Source organism: Microcebus murinus, chromosome 17 (genome assembly GCF_040939455.1).
Source record: "Microcebus murinus isolate Inina chromosome 17, M.murinus_Inina_mat1.0, whole genome shotgun sequence".
In the NCBI taxonomy this organism is placed as follows: domain Eukaryota; kingdom Metazoa; phylum Chordata; class Mammalia; order Primates; family Cheirogaleidae; genus Microcebus; species Microcebus murinus.
Window position 1 is genome coordinate 43,968,874 of NC_134120.1, and position 20,426 is coordinate 43,989,299.

The following is a 20,426-nucleotide window of genomic DNA, read 5'->3' on the forward strand; positions in this document are numbered from 1 at the left end:
CTGGGCATGGTGGCTCACGCCTGTAATCCTAGCACTCTGGGAGGCTGAGGTGGGCAGATCGCTCAACGTCAGGAGTTCGAAACCAGACTGAGCAAGAGCGAGACCCTGTTTCTACTAAAAGTAGAAAGAAATTAATTGGCCAACTAAAAATATATATAGAAAAAATTAGCCGGGCATGGTGATGCATGCCTGTAGTCCCAGCTACCCAGGAGGCTGAAGCAGAAGGATTGCTTGAGTCCAGGAGTTTGAGGTTGCTGTGAGCTAGGCTGACACCACGGCACTCTAGCCTGGGCAAGAGTGAGACTCTCAAAAAATAATAATAATAATAAAGAAAGAAAGAAAGAAAGGGAAAAACACGGGGGGAGATGTCCACACTGAAAAAGTGACCATATTATTATAATTTTGGTCTCGTTTTACCTCTCCCCAAAATGAGGCTCCCCCCCCACAAAAAACTTAAAACAGTCCTTTTAGTTCCCTATCACTGCCTTGAGGTTAGGCCTCTGGTGAGAAAAGTATAAGACAAGTCCTATAAACTTTGGCATCATGGTTGTTGCAGATAGAGAAAGTCAAGCACAGCATTGGCACCGAACTGTACTGTCCACTGCAGTAGCTACTAGCCACGTGTGGCTATTTACATTTAATGTAATTAAAAATTCAGTTTCTCATTTTAACCAGCTGCATTTCAAGTGCTCATTAGCTACATGTGGCTACCACATTGGACAGCACAGATACAGAATGTTTCTGACACCATAGAAAGTTGTATCAGACAGCACTGGGGTGGGCTCTTTGGGAGACTTTGGGTGGCACTGCAAAGTGGGGGTTTTATTTGTTGAGAATACCTTGAGCCAGTGGGGATCTGAACTGTGTCTGGTTTATAAGAAATAATGAGCAGAGGATGCTGCAGTTTAATCAAATGAGAAAGTAATATAACACTTTGCTGATTTAAGAGTGACTCCTAACTAAAATAAATGTGCAGAAAGATGCTGGTACATCGACACAGAGCTGATAAAGATTAATCGGTACATTCATACAAGACTGAGGCAAATTTATATATACTGATATATTTAAGACTTATAGTTAAGTGAAAAGAGCAAGGTATAACATGATGCATTGAATATGCTACTACTTGGGAGAAAGAAAGGGGATGTACCCGTATGTATTTGTACAGATTTAGATGATCCCAGGAAAGATGAGAGATTAGTACTTGTTGCTTTGAAGCTGGGAAAGACGCAAAACAGGGGCTTTAGGATTGATCGGCATGTGAAGGAGAATTACTTTTCTCCGTATATCCTTTTGTTTTTATTTTTAGAGATGCAGTTTCTCTGTTACCCAGGCTGGAGTGCACTGGTGTCATCATAGCTCACTGTAACCTCAGTAACTGGGCTCACATGACCTTCCTGCCTCAGCCTTACCAGGTAGCTGGGACTATAGGTGTGTACCACCACGCCTGACTAATTTTTCTGATTTTTGTAGAGATAGGATTTTGTTATTACCAAGCTGGTCTCGAACTCCTGGCCTCAAGCCATCCTCTCACCTAGGCCTCCCAAAGTGCTGGCATTACAGGCATGAGCCACTCTGCCTGGCCCTTTCATTTTTTTATTTTTACTTTATGTAAAATATCTATTGCAAAGTAAAACATTTAAGAAAATTACAAAGCAGGGCCATAATAATCATCAGGTGTCAGAAAGCATAAAGGTGCTGTGGGTTGACTTAGGGAAGAAAGGTTATGGGGTTTTCCTTAAAATGGACTTTGCTGGAGTTAGGAAGACTGAGAGGAGTACTAGGGTTCCAGTACTTTGAAATACTGGCTGCTTCCTGCAGAGAGGAAAGTTTTCAAGATCCTACAATCTATTATTTTAAAAGTTTGAATTATTGAAGTATAATTTTCATGCAATAAAACAAATTCACTTTGTCTTCAATTTGATGTATCCTGACAACTGTTACCCCGTGTAACCGCTGCTGTTGTCAAGCTGTAGAACATTTTTATCACCTCAGAAAGTTCTCTTGCTCCTCTTCCCAGTGGTTGTCTCTATCTCAGGCAGCCGGTGACCTAATGACATTGATGTGATGACAGCATCATTATAGGCATTGTCAGTTTTCCTGTTCTAGAATTTCATGTAAATGGAATCACACAGTAAGTGCTCTTTGGTGTCTTTTTTTCACTCATCATCATGTTGTTGTGTATTAGTAATTTGTTCCTTTTTATTGCTGAGTGTAGGAGGTAACCTGCTTTGTTCTTAATTAATTGAATGTGGATTTTCTAGGGCAAATAGCCTGGAATTAATTCCCTCTCTCCTACCCCATGCACTCCTCTACAGCTCTTCACCCCCTTGATGTGCATTTTTTTGGGCTGCCCTCTAGGTCAGGGATCATAAGGTAGTTTAACATCAGCTTAAGTCAAACAAAATCAACCACTAAAATCAATAGTCTGAACTGGAGACCTGTGTTGTGAATGTGGCTCAGCTGCTCACCTGGGCTGCCTCCCAGTGCCCTGGCCTCCCATATCAGTGGGTATAATCCTTGTTCTTGTGTGATTTGCCCAGATAACTTAGGTAAGCTTATAATACTGTCAAACTTCAGGTATTAGAACATTGCTCATAATAGGATCCCATTTACGTAGATTAAATACATAGAAATTAAAAAGAGTCTCTAACATAATGTGAATGGCATAGAAGTCAAGAATGAGACACCATGTGACTCTGCAAAAGAATTTATGAGAATTAACTATCATAAATAGATTTTTAGGTTTTCAAAATATAACCAGTAGCTGCTAAGGGGAAATATAGCAAAATGGAGAGTGTGTTGTTTTATTGTATCAATTACTTCTCTGCTCTTTTTAGTATCAGTTGAATGACACTAAATTGTTTAGAACCGAAGACATACATTGTACCCAACTTAAAACAATATGAGTAGATTGCATCTTATCTAGCTGACCTATTTTGTATTTTTTATAACAAGTAAATCATGGATCAAGGAAACTCTTCTTAGTAACTTTCAGATAGATATGCTAAGGGAAGATGACTGTGATTCAAGTATTTGAAGATGATGCTACAGAGGGTGTTTCTTACCTTTAATTATAACTTCAGGAACTATCCGGTTTGTTACAGGTTCATAGTCTGCAAATGAAGCCAGCGCTTGCTTTTATGTATCTAGCTAACTTTCACTACAGAAAGGAAAGGAGAAAGTAGCTTTGACTTGTACATGAGCAGGTATTAAATATGTATAGACCAAGAATGGTGATTTTTTTCATTAATAAATCAGGAATGCATTTGGTTGCGGTGCATGTTTCCGTGCCTCTAGATTGACTTTTTTCCTGCCTTTAACCTGTATTCACAGGCTATGTCTGGAAAAATTATCAAGCATACTATTTCTCTTTCTGTGGTGTTTTAAATTGCATAGTGTAGGTATTCTCCTTCTCAAAACAAAAACGAAAAACAGAATTTAGGTGTTGTCAGGGCTCTCAAAACAAAAAGAGTAATAGTAATGCAGATTTAAAAGAGAACATTGCCTGTCACTAATGTGGTGCTATGAATACATTCTACTGTGGTTGAGCTGAGCATTATAAGCACTAAAAGATTTATAAGGTGAAATAGGAGAAAAGAATGTTTTACCTCCATCACCTTGAAACACTGAGCTATAGTAGGTTTAATTTTGTGGAAGCATAATGTTTTGTGATGGGCTAGTTGAGATTGCGAGTACAAAGTACGGAAGTGTCAGGAGGCTAAATATATTTCTGTCTCTACTTAGAACAGTATTATTCTAATATTAAAAGGTTAAGGTTCTCAGAATAAATATTTTCTATTGCCATAACCAAGAAAATTTACAATTATAATTTTCTTGCTTATTCTTCCTACCTCTTTAATGGGAAACTATATATAAAACTAGCTTCAAAATGACATTGTTAATGTAATAAATGGATTTATCTGATTTTTCATTTTGGGCTTCCAAATCTGTACTAAGATGGGATGAAATTTACATCATGAAATTGTGTATTTGTTTTGCCTTTAGGGAGCTAAGAATGTAGAACTTTCAAGTCACAAGGAAGAATGCTTTCTATAATTGACTTTATTTTTATAAGCTTTGACTTACTAAGAAAATGTCCTTTTTGGTCTGATTATGCGGGGGCTGCATGCACTTAGATTGCTGAATGAGAATCCGCTTATGGTTTCCAAATGTTAAGACCATCTGGAATTTTTTTTTAAAAAAAACAAAAGCAGTTTTTAAAATATATTCTTAACACATTTTCTAATTTCCTGATAAATTTAATTAGGTTTACTAAAGGTGTTAATAAATCAGAAATATAATTTCTTAGATATACATGGCATAATGGGATAGTACTAGTAATTAATGCAATTGTATGATATGTATAAACAAATGTTGAATGTATTTAGAATTTGGAAATATTTATTTTAACTAATCTATACTTGATTAAATGTTATATTTTCTAAGGAAATTTTCTCTCCTTTTTCTCTCTAAGGAATGTGTCTCAATTATGGTGCAATCAGTCTATAAACTAAAAGTTTTAATAGAAACATTAAAACATAAGTAACATAAAAATCTTTTATTAGTTTGTTTTAATTTTGTCTTTTTTTTTTTTTTTTTTCCAGAAAGCGCAGTCATGCCAACAGAGACTAGATAGGGAAATTTCCATCTTTCTCAAAATGATTAAGGAGTGTGACATGGCTAAAGGTAAAAAAAAAAAAGGGGGGGGGCAAACACTACCCCCCCCCAGATCACTCTTTAACACAACTTGTTACCATAGCTATTGACTCTGTAGTTTTGTCTGTACATTTTAGATAATTTTTGGTTTTGAATTCAGAAGTGTATTTGATAAAACTGTTTTAAAATTTTAAAAGAGCTATTTAAGATTACTACTCACTGATAAGGCTTGCTTTATAAAAGCAGGCGTCCTCAAACTACGGCCCAAGGGCCACATGCGAGTGTTTTTGCCCGTTTGTTTTTTTGCTTCAAAATAAGATATGTGCAGTGTGCATAGGAATTTGTTCATAGTATTTTTTAAACTATAGTCCGGCCCTCCAACGGTCTGAGGGACAGTGAACTGGCCCCCTGTTTAAAAAGTTTGAGGACCCCTGCTTTATAGATTAACAATGTTTTTATTCTTTTAAGGAAAAGAAAAACAAATTTAGTGTTTTTTGTCTGTAAATTCATTTTGGCTACATAATGAGGATTCCGCTTATGAATCCCAGAAGACTTGGGATTTGGAGTCAAACTGTCTTGTATCCTTGCTCTGCCATGCATGAGTTTTTACTTTGAATAATATGTTTCACTTCTCTGAGCTTCAGTTCCCCAGCCATAAAATAAAGGGGTTGATTATTTCCAGGTCTTGGCCTTTTATGATTCTATAAATATATATATGATTTTATCTATCTAATTATTATTCTTCTTTCAGTAATAACTTTTTGTGACTCCACTCTCCGATAATTTTGAATTTTCAAGAGTAGACTACACATAGCCTAAAAATCTAACTTATGTACTGAGAAAAAATTGTTTATTCCTTTGTAAATTAAAAGATGATCATGTTTCTTTGACCTTAAACTCTTAACAGTTGCTTTAGTCTTTAGCCATGGTGTATATATAAATGACACCACTAAAGTATACTTGGTTTAGTTATCTAAATTCATAATTAACTATTAATTTAAATCATGTACTAGTTTCCCTTAGTGGACTCCAAGGTTCAGTTTATGTGTTCCCAGGGAATGTGGAGAAATGTTAATATTAGAGTCAATATTAGAGTCATTAATATCTTATATCTGTCCAAATGTACCAAGAGAATCTCTTTACTTCAATTCGACGTTTATTTTTATCAGTAGATAGCTTTGGGAAGGATGACATTTAAATCATTTTGATTATTAATTGCAGGCTACAAATATTGTATTATTTAGTACTATTCATTCTCAATGGACTTTTAAAATAATAGCTTTATTAGATATAATTCAAATAACAAATTCACTAATGTGAAGTATACAGTTCAGTGCTTTTCAGTATATTTGGAATTATGCTTCTATCATAATGGGCTTTTAAAACGGTGTCTTCACCAAGAGTCTTCAAAAGTACAGAAGAGATAATAACATTTAAAAGATGTGGAAAAAGTGTAGAGTGAGATGACATATGAAGACTAACTGATTTAATCTGGACCAAACCAGGAAATTATATCAGAACTACAACCAAAATTTTTTTAAACTTTGAGTCATATCTCTTGGCTTAGATTACCTATATGGCCTGTCACTCATGATGGTATTCATGTCTGTATCAGCAATGATTGAGCAGATGATTTATCCAACTTAGAGGAATTGAAAAGAAATCAGCATTGCTTAGAGATGTGCATTCCATTTGATACCACGAAAGAGACCTGCCTCCCAGCCAGCTCTCACATTCCACCCTGTAGTCCCTGCCCCAGGAACCCCTCTAAAACATCAGTGGATTGAGGTTCTTGCTGGAAACATCCAGTGGCTTCCAGATCATCTCACTTGGAGTGAAAGGCAGAGTCCTCCTAATGACATGCAAGGCTTCCTGGTTCCCTTTCACCTTGAGGACCAACGGGATCTGCTGGTTCCCCTGCTGGGCTCTGCCGCAGCCTCACTGGCTGCCTTGCTGTCCTCCTTACAAGCCAGGCATTCCCTGCCCCAGGCCTTTACTATGCTGCTGCTTTCTGGAAGGCTTTTCTCCAGGGCAGTCCCTCCCTCTCTCCCTCCCCCTGACTCCTGCCTTTCCTCAAAAGGTCTCCTCAGACTAAGGCTTTCTCCTGCCACCTGCATTGGTTTGCTCCTGCACATCGTTCTCTGCCCTGCTTCGTGCACTGCCGCCTGCCGTCCCAGGGCTTCCTTGACCTCAGAGTACTTCTGATTGGATTCAGCAAGTGGGATGGGACCTGTCAGGAGACTGGTGGATGGGGATGGGAGGAGAAAGGGGTCAGGGGGTTATCTACACTGGCTACAGCTGGGCTGTGGTTTTAACAGTGCTGCTGGGCTCCTCTACCCAGCTCATGGCCCTATTCTACCACTCCAGCTCTTGCTCCCTGCCCCAGGGTGCTGTGTCCTGCATGCCAGTATCTGCTAGTTCCCTCAACCCTCCCCGTCTTTGTAAGCAATCTCTGTTTAAACTTCTGGGTTAGCCTGTGAGCATGCCAGCTGTTCCCTGCTAGGGCCCTGTCTATGCCTCACCCTCTCTAAAGTTTCAGTTCCCCTCAACACTTGCCATCCCTCTTCCCTGCTTTATATCTCTCCTTGTCACTTACCAGTCTTCCTGTGTGTGTGTGTGTGTGTGTGTGTGTGTGTGTGTGTGTGTGTGTGTGTGTAGCTGATTGCCTCTGGTGCTGGGATATGAACAACACCAGGGCTGGGATGTTTGTCCATCTGTTTGCTAATTATCATCAGCACCTGAACAATGCATGGCACATGATGGGAGTTGTGTATGTGTGTGTAATGAATGAGTGAGTGACATGAATAACCTGCTTTATCTAGCTTAAATTTATAACTTATTTATCTTGAATTCAGAAAGAAGTAGGTAGTAAATTTGTTCTGTCAAGTTAGCAAACTTAAACATTGTATATAAATCAGTGAGACCTTTTAGAAACAAAATAGGGAAGAAACAATCAGACTTGTGGAATGTTCTGCATTCTTTTGTGGATAGGGGTTAATGACACTGATTTTTATATCCTACTCCTCTCCTCTGAATTCAGTTTCTCTAACTGAAGCAGTTCTTCGGTTAATTCTTTCATTGAAAATCTGTGAGTAGTAGAATGTCTGCTTGTCTAAATCTCTACCTCACCCTCCCTGGGTTATAGTTATCTTCCATTAGCATTTTGAATGTGATTCCAGCTTCTTCTGATACTCTCGTTCTGATATTCTCATTATGATTCTTTCATAGGCAATCTTTTACCCACCCCGCTTTGTTGCTGCAGAGATTTTCACCTTGTCTTTGGTATTCTGCAGTTTTATTTTGTCTCTAGGTTTGGAATTTGTTGTGCTATTGATATATCTTGATTGAGACTCTGCTTTTTAAGGATTCATTCATTGTCTTCAGTCTAGAAAAGTTCTTAGCTTTTATCTCTTTAAATTTTACATCATCATTCTTTTTATTCTCTTCTGCCTAAATTCCTAATAGACATATGGTGAACCTTCTCATCCTATCCACGACCTCTTAGTTTCTCATTCCATTTCTATTTTTCTGTGTTGCCTTCTGAGTCTTTTCTCAAATCTGTTTTCTAGTTTTAGCTTCTTTGTAAGTTTGGTCAATTTTTGTTTACTATCTTGTCTTTCTAATTTCTAATCTTAATGACTGTATTTTATAATTCTAGAAATTAATAGTGGTGGTTTTTTAATTTGTTATTTTTCCATAGCGACATGTCTTTTCATATTACATGTATTTCTAATTTTATCTCTAAAAATTTCAAGCATACCAATTTAAATCCCTTTTTGGAATGTTCTTATATCTCAAGTTGTTGTTGAGCTAATTCTTTTGTTTTGTCTGCTAAATGTCTTTGACAGTGGATTATAACTTTACTGAGAGCTCTTCAGTGGACCTTGGGTTTTTATCTGCTTCCTGGGTTTTGAGGTGTCCTTACAGAGTAGTTTTGTGTGTGTTCCTGTTGAGGCTGTTAAGGTTTCTCTGCTTCTAGGTTAGTGGTGTTAAATCTGGATTTCATATTTAGGTGTGTCACAAGCTAGAGATTTCTAGTTCTCAGGTTTCCCACCCGGAGCAATAGGCAGGAAGCCGTCTCCTTACTGCTTCCCTGAGCCCAAGGGCGGTTTCTCCTCTCCCACTTTCATGGGGGTCTGGCCTGGTACAAGGCCTTTGCCCCTTGACTTGGAGGCCAGAGCTGCACCTCCTCCCCTGTGTGGCTGTACCCTCCCCCCTCCTCACCCTCCGGGTTTGAGTTCTACCTGATCTCCAGCCCTACCCTTTACTGTCCCCGCCAGGCATCACTGGCATGTGCCTATTGTATTAGTTTTGATTTTTCTTTTAGTTTCTAGCATAGTTGAGGGTTTTATTCTTTTAAACTCTTGCTATGTGTTATTTTATTCTGTATCTTTATGGGTTGGACGGATGGTCCCATCAATTTAGTTTGCCAGGTACCACAAGTGTCCCATGCTCTTTCTAATTGAAAATGTATCAGTATTCCACCAATTGTATTATCTAGCCAAATAATTGGCTATTACAATAGCAAACATATATAGCTTTTTTGGTGTGCATTGGTCTGTGTGCTTTATATATACAGACAGTTCCTAACTTACGGTAGTTCAACTTAACATTTTTCAACTTTGTGATGGTGCAAAAGTGGTATTTTCCATTTACCATGGATTTATTGGGACATAATTCCATCATAAGCTGAGCATCTGTGTTAACTTAATTGTGCCTTGTAACAGCTCTATGCAGTATGTAACTGTTGTGTCCATTTTACATAACTTGCCTAGGGTCACACAGCTGGTAAAAACCAGTGTCAGCGTTTGGTCCTGTTTGAACCAGTGAAGAGTCTGGAATGAATCAAGAATTCCACATTTACCCCTGAGCATTCAATCTATGAACTGGAAAAGTTTGCAGATTCATAACCAGATCTGCAGTGTAAGGTGGAATTTGTTGACGACAGTCACATTCTCTTGGCAGCAGTCGTTGAGGTGTTGTTCGAATCTTCATTGTCTTGTATTCAGAAATTCAAGGGTAGGGGTGGGATTGATGTTAGCGCAGAGGTTACTGACCCATGACAAGGAAATCCCCCTTTTTTCCCTGTCATTTTTGTTCTTCTCTTGCCCTCAGTTTTTTCTGTTATCTTCATCTCAAAAAATGCAACATCAGTTCACACAGTTTCCCAAGACCAAGCCTTGGAGTCATTTTAACTCCTCTCTCCATGCACGTGTTTTGTCAGTCAGTTCTCGCTTACGTATCTGTAACTTGTCCCGCTTCCTACGTCCCCCAGTTGTGTGCTTCCTTTATGTCTCCACGTGCCTCCGTGCAGTATCGCACAGGGTGGCTGGAGGGACGCCTGTGAAACACAAGTTGGATCTTGCCGCAGCCTTGCCAGAAGTGTTCAGTGCCTTAGGGTTTAACCAAAGCGCTAAGCTGACTGACTTTCTGACCTGTGTCTACTCAGTTTTGCTGCGTCATCTCTGGCCTCTTGCTGCCTCTACTCTCTCTGTTCAGCAGCCGTGAACTTTTCTTGTCCTTCAGAGTCTTAGCATATGTTGTTCTCGAGGTGTGAAACAGTAACTTTTCCTCATCTTTTATAGGTACTTTCCAGAAACTTCTCTTTGACTTCTCCAAGACTAGCCTAAGGAGTCTTACTGTATGTTTCCTAATCACCCAGCATGTTCCCTGTCATAGCACCGACCACTCATGGATGTAGCTCCTATTCCTGTCTCTCTCCCTCTGGGCAGGCTCAACGTCCCCGCCACATGCTTCTCCTCAGGCCTGTCATGCAGGGTCCTAGAGAGGAAGCGTCTGTCCTACGTCCAGGCTTGCTTTCAGGAAGCAGGGGGTCGAGAGTCCAATAGGTGAGACAACGTGGCTTACGGAACGAAGTGATTTATTGCTCATTTTTACTTCTGCCAAAGTCTGTAGAAGACAGGCAAGCATCATAGCCTGCAGTTCTCTCAAGCATGCAGACTAAGCTAACTTTTTAATACATCATCACATTCTTCATCTTACCCTTCATGGCACAAACCTTCCCAGGACTCCTATCCTGACCTTCCTACAGATGGTGCTCCTGAGATAATGTGTGGCTCCACCTAAGTAATTAGTGACTGTGTCCTTCATAGGACTGTTTTTCTCATATGGTTATTACCATAATGTGAGGAGCCCACTGGACAATTCAACCAAGAATGATGCAAGTGCAGTGATAGCCTTTGATGGAGATTTTACTCAATTTGATTAAAATTAATTTTCCTTATTGCTTCACTTCACTTGCATTTGCAAAACAAAAGACATATTCCATAGTTCTGCAAGCTGCTTTCTTGTTTTGTTTGACCCCAGAAGGTCTCCTTGATTGGTATTCTCTTTTCTAAACTTTTTGACAATATTCATTTTATTTTTTCCAACTAACCATGTGCTTCCCCCTCCTCTTCCTCTTAATTCTCCCTCTGGGCCAGGCGCAGTGGTTTAATCCTATAATCTCACACTTTGGGAGGCTGAAGTGGAAGGATCAATTGAGTTCAGGAGTTCAAGACAACATAGACCAGCCTGGACAACATAGACCCCATCTCAACAAAAAATTAAAAAAATTAGCCGGGTGTGGTGGTGCTTGCCTGTAGTCCCACCTATTTGGGAGGCTGAGGCAGGAGGAGCCTCAGGAGGAAAGAAATTAATTGGCCAGCTAAAAATATATAGAAAAAATTAGCCGGACATGGTGGCGAATACCTGTAGTCCCAGCTACTCAGGAGGCTGAGGCAGAAGGATCGTTTGAGCCCAAGACTTTGAGGTTGCTGTGAGCTAGGCTGATGCCACAGCACTCTAGCCTGGGCAACAGAGTAAGACTCTGACTCAAAATAAATAAATAAATAATAAAGTTTCCTTGTGGTTAGCACTATTCATTCAATAGTAATTGTTTTCTATTTTTCTTAAAGTTCTGTAAGGATGAAGACATTTTCACTCTCTTTACTTACCCCCTATCTCCAGTAACTGGCATGGTGCCTGCCATGTGTTTGCCACTCCATGAATGGCAGCTGAAGTCCTCTCCCCTGGCTAGACTTCTCATTGATCAGAATTCTGAAACTATCTTCCCTTCAGGACTAGTATTTTCAGTACTACTTGGCAATAATAATTATAGATATTTTAGAAATGTTTATTTTACTGGGTTTATATTTAGCAAATAAGAAGATTACTTGTTCTTTAAGATCCAACTCAAGTCCTACCTCTTTCATCAAACTTCACTTGATTAGTCCATTGTGATAACTCTGAGTTCTCTGAATATTTAATATTTTTAAAAATGTGCATAACTTATTTGCTATTTATGTCTTATAACATTCCCGGCATTATCTTTCTATTCTTATTTATTTAACTCACACTCAATACATAATACTTTGGCTATATAATTTATATCCTCCAGTGCAACAAATGTAAATTACATAGATACAGAGATAGAATAGTCAGAGGTATTTGCTTACCAGATGATTAGATTCCAGCTAGCCATTTTAATTCAAACAAAAAATAGATAAAATCGTAGTTTTATATCTTATATCACCTACAAAAGAGAAATTGCATTTCATTTATTTCCCATTTTCTTTTAGCTTTATCGCTAGACTTCGTAGTTTGGGGACTATTTATTTTCTCTCCTGTTTGTGTTTAACTGAAAAAAAATATTTAAGGTATTGATTTGGCTTCTGTTGGAGTCTAGGAGAGAGGTCACGTCCCACAGTGATATTTAAGGAAGGGTTCGTGGGAGAGGATGCATTTGAAGTAGGCCTTGAAAAAATACATTTTTTTGTCAAGTGGGGAAACATCTGAATATGAATAATTGTTATTTCCAGTATTCAGGGAAGAGGGCACATCTTGAACAAAGATTTGGAGGCAATAAAAGCAGAAGACTTGCTCTACATAAAAAATTATTTCCAGGAAAACAGTCTAGCTGAAACTGGGTTTACTTTATGGAACATCTGAAATGACAGGCTAGGGAGCATGGACTAATTTTACATTAGAACAGTGGGGAAAGGGTTAGTTTGTTAGCATATAAAGAAACAGATACTTTTCTCACTACTTTAAAACTTACCCAATTAAAAATTATACAGTATAATCATGAAAAACAACAGATTGTGAGCTTTTTATACATGTTTCTAAAGTTAAGCTTTTCCAGTATGATCTTCCAGCAGCTTTCATGACTTCAAAAATATTTTTAGTACAAAAAACAACTTTTTCCTCAAAATCAACAGCATCAGATTCTTATAGTAGGCCAAATAAGGTAGCCTAGTGGCCTTTTTTGCATTGATTCATGATAACTTAGTCTCTAAATATTAACTGGCTAAAACACATTTGCAGTGATTCCCAGTTGGTCACTTTTCTAGAAGCTTAGCAGTTTTCTTTTTATGTGATGATATGTAAACATTATTATATAAGAAGCAAGCCAGTGTGGATTAAATGGCCCCTGATGTTTTACTGCAGTGTACCATATGCCAGGGTTCACCAATCCTTAAACCGTGTCACCATGCAATTTATTTCAAAATCTTGTTTTAATACTAGACTGTCAGAGAAATCAGATAACTTCTAGCTCTGTTTTGGACAAAAGAATTGGACACACTCTCAATAGTGGATTCTTGTAAAACCTTGTCCTTTATGTTTCTTGGAATATCTTCTGGAAGCTTGCACAATCAGTTTTGTTTAAACACTTGTAAGTATTCCTAAAAATGCATTTGGACAATTAAAGTTTGCTTTATGTTTATCAGTGAGTATCTAAAATATGGAATATCTAAAACAGACAAAATTGGGGATGATAAGCATATGATGGTATTTAATAAAAGTATCTGTGAATAATTATGCTTCCATCTTCCTATCATGTTTGCCATGAAAGTGGAAAATTACTAGATTACCCAGAAAATATGTGGAAGACGAGAGGCTGTCTGTTTTTTCTCGTACATCTCCTTGCAGTTCACAGTCCACAGTTCCATGTGAGACATCTGTTGAGGTCCTATTTAAGTCATATGGCACCAGCATATGGTGCTCTCTCTTGCTATTTAGCAACTAAGTAGAGAATAAATTTTCACAATGTCTATCAAAGATTCAAAGTGGAAAATAAAGAATGTAAAGTGAAATTTATTTTAGAATGTAGTAGTTTTTCAATTATTTGGGTTTATTAAGAATAGCTAACACCAAGAAACTATATTCCATAAAATGAAAAATGGGATGAAATATCATTTGGTTTTCATGTCCTGATACAACGAAAGGTTGTTCATACCTTTCTTCATTCACTCTTTTTCCTTTTGTTGCTCCCTTTTGCCTTAGCAATTTTGAGAAATAATTTTTTGCAAGAATAAGGCTTTTCTTTGCTTAAATAAATCTAAGCAAATTTGCTTAGAAAATTTGAAAAAAGAATAAAAAAGATTAATATTCATAATTTCATCACCTAGAAATAATGACTATAAATAATTTGGTCTATGTTCCTGGTAGATTTGTTTTGATATCTTGGGTGATATTGAATGACATGATCTTACACTTTATTTTCCTTTCATACTATCACTCCATTTCCCATTTGAAAATTTTGCATCTTGATGAGACCCTGTGTTCTATGGCCTAACATTTGCAAATTGCTGGCATTTGGATTCACTTGATCTCTTTTGCTTATTGACCTTGTTTACTGTGTTTTTAAGGACATTGTTTTAAGTCAAGATTATTTGAAATGCAAAGGATGCTACAGATTTGTCCTTTCAGTTATATTTTGATGTAAGATTTCTTAAAGATTTTTATTTGATGAAAGGGACAGATTTAATTGTAATTGACAAAGTCAGGAACTATTTCAGCAAAGTACATTTCTCTTGCATTAATCTGGACATGACATTTTATTGTTTTTAAGTGATATTTATGCATTTTGCAGCTTTCACTTGTCAATATTTTTAATTTGTAAGTGGGCTGAGATTTTCTTTAGGGAACTGGGGAAGATACTGGTACTACTGTTTCTTTGTTCTCAACTTAAACATATACTAAAAGGTACTGGACCTCCATAGGAATACATTTTTGAGAGTAAAAAACATTATGCCAAATGTTTGTCCCAATAAGATCTAAAAGAAGTTGAGTTAATGTTGCCTTCAGATTTGTTAGCCACAATGTCAGCTACAGAATTACTTTTGTCTCTTTTTAGCATTTTACCTTTAAATAAAATATTAGAGACAGAATTTCGCTGTCACCTGGACTAGGCTAGAGTGCCACAGCATCAGCCTAGCTAACAGCAACCTCTAACTCTGGGCTCAAGTGATCCTCCTGCCTCAGCCTCCCCAGTAGCTGGGACTACAGGCTCACACTGCAACGCCTGGCTAATTTTTCTATTTTTAGTAGAGACGGGGTCTCGCTCTTGCTCAGGCTTGTCTCCAACTCCTAACCTCAAGCCATCCTCCTGCCTCAGTCTCCCAGAGTGCTAGGATTACAGGCATGAGTCACCACCTAAATAAAATTATTTATCTAGAGTAGAACATCATGAAAAGAAATGTTAATGTCTTATAAGTAGTGCTGTCTGTTCTTCTTGTCAGCTGCTTTTCTTACATATTATATTATTTAATTTATATAAACTTTCTTTTAAATCTTGGCTCTTCTTGTAGGATATAGGCCATTCTAGGAGAAGGCTTCATTCTTTCTTTTTCCATACCAATTTATGTGCCCTGTGCACAAAGCAGGTACTTAATAATAATGCCCAAGAAACACACTATATGTTGCTTAAGACAGCTAGACAGAAACATGAGATTAGTAGATACAAAAATATTTTTGTGGTCCTTTAAGATTACTTAAAATCCCACTCATTGTTTTTTTATTTATAGAAATGCTTCCATCATTTCTTCAGAAAGTTGAAGTTGTCTCTGAAGCTTCTAGAGAAACTTGTACAGCTTTGAGCGATTGCCTTAATCTCTTCACTAAACAAGAAGGGGTAGGTAGTTTGGAATTGAATTTTTAAAATAATTGTTTGGGTGTCATGTGCTTGATCATCCATTAAGTCATTGCTTGCAAATTGTTCAAAAGTAGGAAAAAATTATATTAACAAAGGAAAAGAAAGCTTCATTTTCTACCAAATTTTATAACTTATTTATTCTTAATTAAGCAGGATGATTCTGAAATAACTTGTCTTCATATCTTTAGAATTTATTGATGTAGCTGTATTTAACAAGTATATTTAAAGTTGATCTACTCAGGGTTGTTGAGACATTTCAATAAGAGGGATGTGAAAATATTTTAGAAGCAGAAGGCCTTTATATGAAAAATATGTAATACTTCTAGAAAACAGAGTGCCATCATATTTACCTATATAAACTGAGCTCAATGAAGTAAATAGCTTTTGTGCTCTTTTCCTCTTGCTTTCTTCCCCTTCAACAATTTTCTGTTTGCTTTTCCAAATATGAGTAAGAATGGTATGCTCGCCCATTAATAATTATTTTTCTAAGGACTAAAAAGTTGTAAAGACATATTGTGGTTGCCTGAACTAGGATTTTTCTTGTTTTATGTTTTTCTTTTTTCCCATGTTCATGATTTTAATATAAGCCAAGTGCCAATAGGCTTTCTTTCCCATTTTGTTAATTTCTACATGTATGTTTAATCTTCAGCTTTTTAGATTAAGATACCAAATTTCTTATTCTTGTTATAATTTCTTTGTACCTTTTGATTAGACATTAGATTTTGGTAAAACAAGATAGATGAAAATGCTTTTATATGTGTTTCTCCAATATACGAAGATCTAAAATTTTATTTTCCCATGATTAGAATGTAAGCATCGTGAATTTATATACAGTGTTTTAAATGCTATGTTTACTATATGTACCACAAATTCTATATATTAACTTATTTGAGGAATAAGAAAAATATGGAAATAATTGAATTCATTTAAAGCAAACTTACAGAAAGTCAACAGAATTTTATTAACTATCACAGGCAAACATAATTGTTCATTAAACATTTTAAATGGTTGATTCTTCTAATACTTTTTGAAGATATCCCTTTTCAGCATTTCTATTTTGGGTGGCTTGCAGATTTCTTATGCTAGTTTATTTAAATGAGGAATAATTTAGTGTTCTAAATAAATCTGAATAGAATGGTTGCATTGCAGAACATCTTTGAAATTAACAGAGATGTCATGGGATTTGTGTAGCATTTATTTTAGTACATTGTAAAATCAAATTTCACTCAGATCTTTTATGTGGTACCTGACGGATTTATTGGTAACTTTTTTTGTTCTAGAGATGTAAGGCTTGAACTCTAGATTAAAAGTGATGTGTTATGTTGATGTTGTGTTTAATTTAAGGAGAAGTCAGTCACCCTGTTGTAATTTTTAAACTGTCTGCTTAAAAAAATAGCCTAAACCTTTCTCTTTGTGAAAATCTAGATGTGCAAGAGTATTCGCCTAAAGTTTAGACTTATTAGCCTCTAATATATAGGCTCTTAAATTTGTGATGAGGATTAAATGAGCTAATAATGTAAGCAAAATGCTTAGCATGGTGCCTGACATGTAGTAAGCTCTCTGAGTAAAAGTCAACAGTTATTATGGTAGGATCTTATATAATTAACACTTACAACCCCTCTTCTCAGGTGGAATCTTGGAGCTTTTATGTCTTTAACATTGGGTTTATCTTGTTTTAGGGGAAGTTAGTATTGTCTAAAGAAAATTTATTTGACTACTCTTGAAAGGATTTTGTTGTGTTTCCATCCTTATTTAAATGATAATGAGCTACTTCTCTGAACTTTGATGGCTTCATCTTTCATATAAAGGAGACCCTATAGAAAGTTGTCAGAAGCACTAGTCTGAAGGTCTGATGGACCTGTTTTAAATCTTTCTCTAACCAACTATGGAGCAGGTTTCTATAAAGTGAAAATGTATGAACACCTCAAAGTCAGGTGTGGGGAATCAACTGTATGTAGCAGAATAATATGTATATAGAGTGTATTAGCATCCTGCATAGAACACAGTATTCATTTAGTAACTGGCATTTAATGTTCAGACTTTTAGAGTATCTTTAAGATACCTTTTCAGTAATTTGGTGAAGTAACAACTCTGTGAGCCCCTTAGTGGAATCCATGGATTTCCTTCTCAGAAATGAGATTGCAGATAGTAACAAGGCCCCAAAATATCTGAAAGATAAGTGGCACCCTTAAAGTTAGTCTTTCAAATGCTCAAGAATTACAACATAGGAATTTAATACCTTAATTGAGGTCAGAGTGACATAATTATGTGCAGTAATGCCTTATCTGGCATTATAAATTACATTTCTATTATCTGGAAGTTTTATTAAAAAAGCAATCATAATAAGCTTTGAACTCACTCAGACCTGGGTCTAACTCCTGGCTCTGCTATTTAATCTCTCTTTGACTCAGTTTTTAAATACAGTATCCTCTTTGCAGTAGTGACCAACCAAAAAGGATTGTTTTGAAGAGTAAATGAGATAATATTGGTTAGAACACCTATGTAGTGTCTAGCTTAAACAAGGATCTAATAGATGTGATTGACTCTACTATCCACAATAGCAAGACTGTTTTTATGCGAATCTTTTTTGATGGCAGTTATTCCAAATGTTAACATTTACTTCTTAAACTAAAATTTTTAAATTTAATTTTATGTTGTCTAGGTGTCTCAGGATTGTTCTTTTGCATGTTCAGAATTACTCTGTGCCCTTAATACAGAGATATCCTCAAGAGATAATGTTTATATGACCATGTGTTTTTCTACTAAATGGCCTGGTCCTACTAATGCTTTCTGAATTCTTGTTTACTCCTTATAGGTTTTTAAAAAGTAAGGCCAGGCTTGGTGACACACACCTGTAATCCAAGCACTTTGGGAGGCCAAGCTGGGAGGATTGCTTGAGCCCAAAAGTTCAGGGCTATGGTATACTATGATTGTACCATTGCATTCCAGCCTAGGCAACAGAGCAAGACCCTGGGGGGGGAAAATTACCATGCTTGATTTTTAGATCGACTGAGTGCCTGCCTCTAGCAGTGGAATACTGATCCCTTCTGATTTACTCTTTCTAATCTTCTGTTTATTAAAAAAAAAAAAAAATCACATAGCCAAACTCGGCAAAATTATGTACACATTAAGAATGAGCTGGCTCTGTATGAGAAACTGGGGGGGGGGGAGGATTTACATTGAGTGCCAGCCTTTGTTCCTGGATTTTGTGCCTTCTGTTCCCGTGGCATCTGGGTGTTTTTTGCTTGATGGAGATACACTGATTTGACCTACATAATCAAGGTTTTCATATGACCTGTAAACAAATGAGGCATTTGTTGTAGGCAGATTGTATTTATAAATAAAACTGCTTACATTGTTGGAAAAAAAAATCTCAATGTATAAATTAGGCTATAAATTTTATGGTTGCTCTACCAAAGAGAAACCTACAAGATGCTTTTAGGGTGGTAAAGTTGAAAATAGAATGTGAGTGCTGTGTCTTTTCTTACCCTTGTGTGAGAGTTCCATTCAAAAGGCTAGGAACTGTTTTCCTGAATTATTTTTTTCTGTAGTTTTTCTCACCAGAGAATGTTCTCGGAAGTGGTTGAAATGTCACACAGAAGCCAGCATTGGTGCCCTCCTTGTTCTGTGTATCGTTGAGCTCCCTTGATGTTAGTCAAACCGGTTTTTTCTAATTAGGAACTTGCCTATTTGAAGTTAGTGTAAGTTCACTTATAAGATATTTTGTCCTTTCATATTAAACCTCCTGACCACTGAAGAGCCGTGACCCAGCTGTATGATTGGGACGATAGTGCTACTAGGTTTGTGGGGTGATGGAAAGATTCAGACTCCACATTGGAATCGTCTGAAAGGTTAGAATTCTGTACTGCTTCTCTGGATCAGATGCTGGTATCTTTGAAGAGAAATCACGTGTGGACTTGTAACTCTACAAAGTCATAGTCTCTTACAGTCATTTAGCTTCCTGTGCTATCCAGCAGTCCTTTAGTCGTTTTGTGACCTTATCTCTTTCATTTCCTAATGTTTACAACAGCTCTTTGGACCTTCACCCCTCTCTGATACTCTCATCTCTGTAGTTTCCTACTCTCTCTCTACTCTAAGCAAAATTCTCTGTTAAAGTTAAACATAATGTAGTCATTCTCTATGCCCCAACTCCATACCACTCCTTCACTCCAATTTTTATCTGCATCTGCTCCCATCCTTTCTCCTTTCCTTTTGCTGGAGGCATCTGTCTCCTCCCATCTTGCTTCTCTGGGGACCTTGCTTCAGAAAATAGCTCCTCTCTTTGGAATTCTCCACTCCCTTATTTATAGCTTTTGTCTCTCTCCTTATATCCTTCTCCAATTCCATTCTTGAAAATGTGATATTTTCTATTTCTACTTATTCATTCCCCAGCTAGTCCACTGGAACTCTTCTTGCCAGTATATCCTTATTGCTAAATGGGAGGACATTTTTAAATTGTCTTGCTTGTCCTTTGAAGGACATGGCATTTGTCAGTTTCCTGTTTTTTGGAATTCTCTGTGGCCTCCAGAGTGCCTCCCTCTTCTGGCTTCTCCTTTTATAGCAGCTGATTCTCAATCACCTTCTAAAGCATCTTTTCTTCTGCCTGTGCCTTAAATATTAATATTAGTATTCCCTAGGTTTCTGTGGGCGCCCTCCTCACAGCATTCTCTTGAGTGATCTCATCTACTACTTTAACTAGAATTCCATGGTGACTCAGATGTCTCCACCTTAGACCTCTCCTGAGCTCTGAACCAGTATATCCAGCTGCCTTTGAACATTTGCATATGGTTACATCAGAAGCATTTCAAAAACAACGAGTCTTCAACCGTGT

At 37.1% G+C, this 20,426-nt stretch overlaps 1 protein-coding gene across 5 annotated transcripts in view; it reads left to right on the forward strand.

Annotated features, from left to right (window-relative positions):
- Window positions 1-20,426, forward strand: part of OSBPL1A (oxysterol binding protein like 1A) — a 187,755-nt gene that overhangs the window by 73,364 nt on the left and 93,965 nt on the right. For 4 of the 5 annotated variants that reach the window (XM_012745965.2, XM_012745966.3, XM_075993585.1 and 1 more), the window contains 2 exons: window positions 4,608-4,689; window positions 15,468-15,574. The exons of the other annotated variant lie outside the window; for it this stretch is intronic. In XM_012745965.2, coding sequence (XP_012601419.1) covers window positions 4,608-4,689; window positions 15,468-15,574 — 189 coding nt within the window. The remainder of the gene's footprint in view (window positions 1-4,607; window positions 4,690-15,467; window positions 15,575-20,426) is intronic. 5 annotated transcript variants of the gene reach the window in all.